The sequence below is a fragment of the Arachis stenosperma genome, chromosome 3, assembly GCF_014773155.1.
Source record: "Arachis stenosperma cultivar V10309 chromosome 3, arast.V10309.gnm1.PFL2, whole genome shotgun sequence".
NCBI classification, from domain to species: domain Eukaryota; kingdom Viridiplantae; phylum Streptophyta; class Magnoliopsida; order Fabales; family Fabaceae; genus Arachis; species Arachis stenosperma.
The window spans coordinates 52,935,237-52,943,146 of record NC_080379.1 but is presented as its reverse complement, the minus strand read 5'-3'; the positions used below and the strand labels follow the sequence as shown (position 1 = coordinate 52,943,146).

The 7,910-nt window shown below is 29.1% G+C and overlaps 1 protein-coding gene across 1 annotated transcript; it reads right to left on the bottom strand.

Moving 5' to 3' along the window:
• Positions 1-449: 449 nt before the first annotated feature.
• LOC130970183 (cinnamoyl-CoA reductase CAD2-like) lies at positions 450-7,462 on the bottom strand. Its single transcript, XM_057896175.1, has 6 exons — positions 7,054-7,462; positions 6,801-6,970; positions 6,521-6,712; positions 2,485-2,647; positions 1,804-1,990; positions 450-854 (listed from the first exon to the last, which is right to left on the bottom strand). Exons 1-6 carry the CDS (start codon positions 7,172-7,174, stop codon positions 710-712), a joined length of 978 nt encoding a protein of 325 aa, XP_057752158.1. The 5' UTR covers positions 7,175-7,462; the 3' UTR covers positions 450-709.
• Between the last annotated feature and the right edge of the window lie 448 nt (positions 7,463-7,910).

Here is a 7,910-nt window from a genome sequence, read left to right as displayed (position 1 = left end):
TGTAGTGGTGGTAATTGTGGGTCTGTTAGCCGCTGCAGTAGCACTAGGGAGGCTGGTGGCAGAAATCCATTGCGAAGAGAGGTGGGAATGAAAAAAATGTGGAATGGAAAAAAACAAAAAATTGGAATGGGAAAAACAAAAAAATGGGAATGCGAAGAAAGAGAGGGGAGATGATGGTAGTAGTGGTGAAGAGAAAGGTAATTTGAGATTTTTAGGTAATTTTTTAGTGTTTGGATAATTTTGTTATACAAAACCCATGTTTCATGAGTACAATTGATAATTTCCTTCTTCTATAAGTAGATGTATCAACATTTTCAATTTTTGTGGATAAAAATGATAATTTACTCTTGAAAACAAAGTTTTTTGTTTGACAAAAAATCCCTTTCCCAATGATTATAAAACATGCTCTATGCCTCTAAGAGAGTTTAGTCTTTTTAACCAACCACAGAGAAAAAAAACGTATATATTAAAAAAGATAGGACACAATTCTATTATATGCAAAGGCAGTTATTGTGAGCATCAACATGATAACATAGACTCATATCTAACATCCCTTCCAAACTTTTATTCCATTATCTGCAACCTGCAGTATGAGTACTATTTCTTCCAACTTCCAAGTCTTATTTGACATACATTCATTGTGTCATGACTCATGAGCAATAAAATTAAAGTACATAACTAAATATTATCTCTACTAATATACGATGAATTAAAAGTTGGTGAATTTCTTTTCTTTCAAGCTTTCAACAGTCTCCTTGAGGCTCATTTCCAAAGGAATAAATTCAAGTCTCAAGCTCTTTGCCTTTTCTTTTGAAACTTGATATGTTGGCACAGACGGCTTATCGTCCGCAGGCCTGATAACAATGATGACAAGGTGAAACCGGTATTAGAAAAATCTACTCAAGAAAAATTAGAATTGTTTCAATTTTGTAAATGTGGAACAAGTGGACAAAAACATCATATAGGACACTAAGTGACTATTCACCAACGAATTTCAACCTTGAAAGTCAAATTCGGATGACCTACACATGGAAAGTTGTCTCAAGGACATGTAATGAATGAATGAATGAATTTTGTACGAATAGTCTACAAATTAGCAAATTCTTTTAAATATAAACTAGTTAGTAAAGTCTGCTTTTTAAGGAAAAAGTGAAGTGAGATGCAGATCCTTCAGCTTGCATAATAAAAAACACGATAAGAAAAGGAAATAACTAAGGGATTAGAGATACCAACTATTGAAAGTTGAGACTCTGCATGCTAAATGACTAACAGTAATAATGTCAGAAATTACATAACCTACAGATTTTGAATTTAACTTTGAAACAATATTAACAAACACACAAACTAAGCAAGCTATGATAATATTCTATGGCCTCATGTAAGTAAAAGAAAACAAAATATTGTGCATTGCCATATCATAACTAACATTACAACATTTCTTATGCCCATGCTTGACGACTAACTTCATCTAAATCTAGCACTATTTCAATTTTGCAAGCTTAGTCCCTTATTTTGGAAATACAAAGACTCTTTTGAGGTCACTTGAACTGAGTTATTCAATTAAATTATCACTATAAGAACCACAAGTGCCAGTTGTCTAGTTCTGAAACTTTTGTGCCAGAATTTCTAGAACTTCCGATTTACATTTTAGATAGACAATAAATAAACACTATATTGAAATCAATGAAGAATCTTTTAAGAAGTTTTGAGTTTTCAAACAGACAATGAAAGCATCAAAAGAACTTGATTCAGCAAACATGGATTTGTATGTATTCGTGAAGGTAATCAAATAAGTAAACTTACTTCTCTGGAAGGGGTAATGTTGGGTATAAATCACGTAAAATGTTTACAAGCTCCGAATAATGCACTACTCTCTCTACCAAACAATATCTCCCAGTAGCTGAAGGAATTTCATAAGCCTGGATATGAGCATTTGCAACATCTTTCACATTGACCCATCCAAAAGTAGCATTTGGAAATGTTTGTGCACCTGTATCAAGGAGGTGAAAGTTTTCCTCTATTAAACTCATGGAGAAGTCTTGTCAATGGAAAAGCAAATATATTTGAACCACATAGGAGCAACTAATATTCAGAAAATAACTAAATATACAATCAACGACACATTGAAGAAAATCAATGAAATGTTAAGAGAGCAAGTAAAAGAATTTTTAGTACTCTGATTAATAGTGAGATTTGGATAGGGGAAACTGGAACAGGAATAGAATGTATTACATGGGTGAGGTACAGAGGTATTGGGAAGGAGGAGGAGGAGGAGGAGGAGAACTCAACAAGTGATATGATTAAATTCACATACCATATATAAACTTTTATAACCCTCCTTCAGATATTCTTTTTCAATTTTTATTTCCATGCTTTTATTTCTCTTTCTCAATTTGCTTGATCAAAAACACATAGCTGACTTAAGAAGTATCAAACTCATTTAATACAGATGAAGCATTGCAGATAATAGAGTTTTCAAAATACCATTAACTATATCCAAAATTAAAGTAGCACTTGTGTTAAGTATTGGTTGCAAAAGAGGCCCAATAACCATTGCTGGGTTAATAGTGACAATGTCAAGGTTGTTTTGTTTTGCAAATTTCCAGGCAGCATCTTCAGCCAATGTCTTTGAAAGCACATACCACATCTGAAAACATAAATAGAAATTGGTATGTGTAAACCAGAAAAAGAAAGGAAAAATGCGAAATGTCAAGCAAATTGAGCTTCTATAGCATATCATACACAAATAGGTATTACATTGGTTGGACACAAAAAGTATAGGGTAAGGAAAGGCTTTCCCATCAAAGGTTATGCCAAACCACAAACCTCAAGTTGGAATAACAGTGGAAATATATCATACCTACCAACAGATCCCATGTTGCTTTAAGCCCATTGATATGAGAAAACAGTTAATATGAGTGCATACAAGATTGAAACTCCAAGCTATTTCTAAGTAATACTAGTACCAAAAACAATGGAAGCAGATTATAAAGCCACTGGATCATCTATGCATTCAAATTGCTGGGGCAGAGTCTCAAATTTACAAGGGATTTGGTTGTTTCATGTGACTCAAAATCCAGTCAAAACACGAAATAAATAAAACCTTAGTAGTCTTTGATTTTCTTCTTGGTAGGTGATGGCTCACATTTTGGGAAGAACTTTCGATGGTAGATGTTCCTCATTATTGTGTCTTTCCTTCTCTAACATATTTCTTCATTGCATAATTCTCCTATTTACAATTTGTTACACTATCCAAGATTCAGTTTTCGTGGAACAACCATTTTCTTTTAACCCAGTTTAGGATTGGAAAAATTTTGAATTTGAATAAATTGACAGCATAACTAGATGAAGAATCAATATTGCATGCCTTTAACAAACCACAACGGTTGATTGAAAGTTAGAGAACAGAACACCTCAATATATAGGTACATCACTAAAATTAGAAAAGTATCAATAAGCTAAGAAAATACTAACATGAAAGTTAGTGTTAGCCAGGCAAATGCAGAGCATTTGATGGATAATATCAATCCTTCCTCACCTAAATAATGGATATATGCAAGCTTTTCAAGGGAAGAAGTAAAAATAAAAGATCTAGATAAATTGATTTAAAGAATTTTGTCGGATTCAGAAGTTGAATCACATAATACAGGACTTCCATCAAAGGTAATACCCTACTCAAAGAAACTAAATTCAAACAATTCATCACTTTTCACCCAATGAGCAATTATAATTATGAAACTATTTATGCTATTTTCCATCCTAGGTCGACAGATTTAAATATCTCAATTGTATTATTCAAGACAATAAAGGAATAAAAAATGATTTAATCCATAAGATTCAAATGGGCTGGTCAAAGTAGAGGAGTGTCTGACTAAAAGAATATCTTTAAAACTATAAGTTTATTGCATTGCCACCAGCTATGAACTAAAGTTTAGTGTGGCCAAGTGGTCACACAAAAATGACAGAATAATGAAGGAGGGGATTTAAGTTAAACCAATCACTATGGGTTGAAAGAGACCTAAGAAGACTCCGGTAAGAGAGATATGTTTAAACTTTAAGACCAAAACATTGCAAGTTGCAATAATGTATTTAGAATTTATTTGGATGTTATTAAATTGTTAAAAAGAATTATTTTTATTTTTTAGTGTGTTTAGTAAAATTTTAATAGTAAAAATAAAAATATTTAAAAAATAAAAAATTTTAAAACTATTATTTATCTTTTTTAAATAATATTTTTACTTAAAAAAATATTTTTAACATAATAAATAAATAAATAAATTCTTTTATATTATTGTATCTAAATATAATTATTAAGAGAAATGTTAGAGGGCTATCAAAATTATTATTTTTAGTTATCACTTAACCATCAATATTTAAAAGTATGGGATAAAATATATTATTGGATTACTAAACTAAAGGAACTGCACTAAAGAAATTGAGTTTATGGCTAAGTGATGGTCAACAATAATAAATTCTAATAGTGGTAGCATTTCTCAATTATTAAATAAAAAATATTTTTATGTAAGATATCCAAATATAATTTTTTAATATTTTTTTAAAAAAATTAATAGTCAAATTCGTCCCTGAAAAATTACCCATTCTTCAAATTAGTCATCAAAAGATTTTTTTAGTCATATTAGTCCTTAAAAGATAAAATGTAAGTCAAATTGGTCTTTCCGTTAGTTAGATGATAACGGCTGATGATGTGGCAAGTTAATGCTATGTATCACAATATGATTGGTTGACATGTTAGGACAGAGACACCAAACATGCCACGTATCACTTGATGTATAAAAAATTATCTATAATTAAAATAGTCTCTGAAAATTTAGACTTAAGTCATTTTCATCTTTAAAATTTTAAAAATTAATCAAATTAATCCTTATATAAATTCTTTTTATTTTTTCTTCATAATATTAAATTTGAAGTATTTCTTATAGTATTAATTTTAATATTATTCCTTAATAAATAAAATTTTCTTTACATAAAATAATAAAAATTATTTAAATTATTATAAAGTTATTTTGTAATTTGGATTTTAAATTTTATGTTTTCAAATTGTAATTTTTTATAGCAATTTTTTTTTTATTTAAACGAATTTATCAAATTATTGTTGATTATATATTTAAAAATTTAATATTTTAAATCTTATTATATAATATAATATTTATTTTAAAATTTAAATATTTTAAATTTTTTAAAATTATAATTTTTATTATTATTTAATATATATGGTAGAAGTCAATAATTGAAAAACCGATTTGTGGGATCACTTATTGAATCTTAATATTTTAATATATTTTTTTAAAATAACTACTATATATATAGAGTGAGATCTAAAAAATTAGAACATTTAAAATAACTACTATAATTTTTTATTGAAATTTATTAAAATATTAAAATTCTAGTTTTTTAATATTTTAAAATAACTATTATATTTATTTAGTGAAATATAAAAGATTAAACCATTTAAAATATAGTAGTTATTTTAAAATATTAAAAAATTAGAGTTTTAATATTTTGAATTTCACTAAATAAATATAGTAGTTATTTTAAATATTTTAATCTTTTATATTTCACTAAATAAATATAATAGTTATTTTAAAATATTAAAAAACTAGAATTTTAATATTTTAATAAATTTCAATAAAAAATATAGTAGTTATTTTAAATATCTTAATCTTTTATATCTCACTAAATAAATATAGTAGTTATTTTAAAAAAACTATAAACTTAAAATATTAAATTTTTAAATATATAATCAACAATAATTTGATAAACTCGTTTAAAAAAAATGTCACTATAAAATATTACAATTTGAAAATATACAATTTAAAATATCAATGATAAAATAATTTTATAATAATTTAATTATTTTTATTATTTTATGTAAAGAAAATTTTATTTATTAAGGTCAAAAAAATAATATTAAAATTAGTACTATAAAAAATACTTCAAATTTAATATTATGAAGAAAAAATAAAAAAAATTATCTAAAGACTAATTTGATTAATTTTTAAAATTTTAAGAATGAAAATGACTTGCGCTAAATTTTCAAAGACTAATTTTTATTATAAATAACTTTTTTACACATCAAGTGGCACGTAGCATGTTAGGTATCACTGACCTGACACGTCAACCAATCATCTTGTGACACGTGGTATTAACTTATCACGTCATCATGCCACGTAACACTTAACGTGACATGTCATCATGCCATTATCATCTAATTAACGGAACGACCAATTTGACTTATGTTTTATTTTTTAAAAACTAATATGACTAAAAAAATCTTTTGAGAACTAATTTAAAAAATAGATGATGTTTCAAAAGACAAATTTGACTATTAACTGATATTTTAGTTAAAAAGAGTTTTTTTAGAAAAAGCTCACAGTAGGATAAAAAATTTTTGGCGTCATTATCTATCGCAGCTAATTCCAATTCTACTAATTTGGGCCTAATTGGCATAATATGATAACAAATTTGAAGCTCCCAAGTGCTTTGGAGACAGAGCACATACCTTTGACTTCCTGCAGAAATCTGGATCGGAAAACCAGGTCTCATCAACTACAACTTCAGGAGTCCGAGGCCTTCCATTATGTGTAACTGCAGCCGTTGAAGAAGTTAAAACCACACGCTTCACAGACGGCGATTTCGCACATGATTGAAGAACATTTAGAGTTCCCTTCAGCGCCGGATCCAATAATTCAGTCTGAGAAACACAACATAGAAATTCAATGTCATGAAAACAAGAGAAGAAACAAAAGATGGAAATGCACAATAATGGAAGAAGCCCTAACCTGTGGATCCTTGACATCATTATAAAAGGGAGATGCAGTATGAAAGACACCATCGCAGCCTTGAACAACAGAGTCGAAAGAACCCTCTTCTAGAAGATTCGCCTTGAACAGCTGCAGTCTCTCCTTGGCGCCCTCAAGATTAGTTAAGTGCTCCACCTTTCTGGGGTCGCCTGCGTGTTTTTAAGAGAAACACATTTTGAAGAGAAAAATAATAAGATAAAATAAAAAGTAGTGGTGGACTGGTGGTACGTACTTGTGTCTCGGACAGTGGCCTTGACAGTGTAACCGCGATTAAGAAGAAACTTGACTATCCAGGTAGCGATGTAACCGGAAGCACCGGTGACACACACCAACTTGCCGGCGCTGCTGCTCATTTTTTAACCTGTTCTTCGCTGATTTGTTGCTTGCTGTGCTTAACTGCTTATCAATTCCCTGTCTGAGTTCAGTTACGATAATCGACTATGAGTAATGAGTCCCTTACACTTGGGTTCTTTCTTATATAGATACAAGCAAGTTCTAAATCTCCTTTATGACTTCACACTCAACATGACTCATGCGCTTACATGTCCCTCGCGAATGCAGATAAAATTAACAGTCCTAAGCAGACAGTTCTACGTTCAATGAGTGAGGGCGAGTTCATGTAAAATCATTCATACATACTTTTCTTTCAAGAGGCGGCTAATCCCATAGTGATCGGCCTTTTGTCTTCGGGCAAAGGCGCAAAGCTAGTGCTTTGAACCTACCCAATGCTCCATAGTGACAGGAATCAAATCATTCATAAAATTAAGAAGCAAGTACAACCACCTCCTCTGAGATACTTTACACAACTCTCTTAATTTAACATGTAATAATATTTGAGAGATAATAAAAATTTATTTTAAATATTTTAAAATTATCTTATTTAATATTTATTAATTATTATTAAAATAATTATGTATTTTATATACAATAAATATGTAATTACGAGTATTATGTAAATAGAATTAATTATGGAGGTTATATTGTACAAAATAATTTTAAATATTATTTCTACTATGTGAAAAATATAAGACGTCTAAAAAAGAGACAAAAGTGGCTATAAGTGAAGTAAGAACAAGAGCATATGAGGGT

Bases quoted from the DNA above. Each gene is read 5' to 3' on its own strand.
- LOC130970183 (XM_057896175.1), bottom strand. From the start codon at position 7,174: ATGAGCAGCAGCGCCGGCAAGTTGGTGTGTGTCACCGGTGCTTCCGGT. The intron at 6,971-7,053 runs GTACGTACCACC...AAAAACACGCAG, and splicing joins GGCCACTGTCCGAGACACAA to GCGACCCCAGAAAGGTGGAG. The intron at 6,713-6,800 runs GTTAGGGCTTCT...TGTGTTTCTCAG, and splicing joins ATGATGTCAAGGATCCACAG to ACTGAATTATTGGATCCGGC.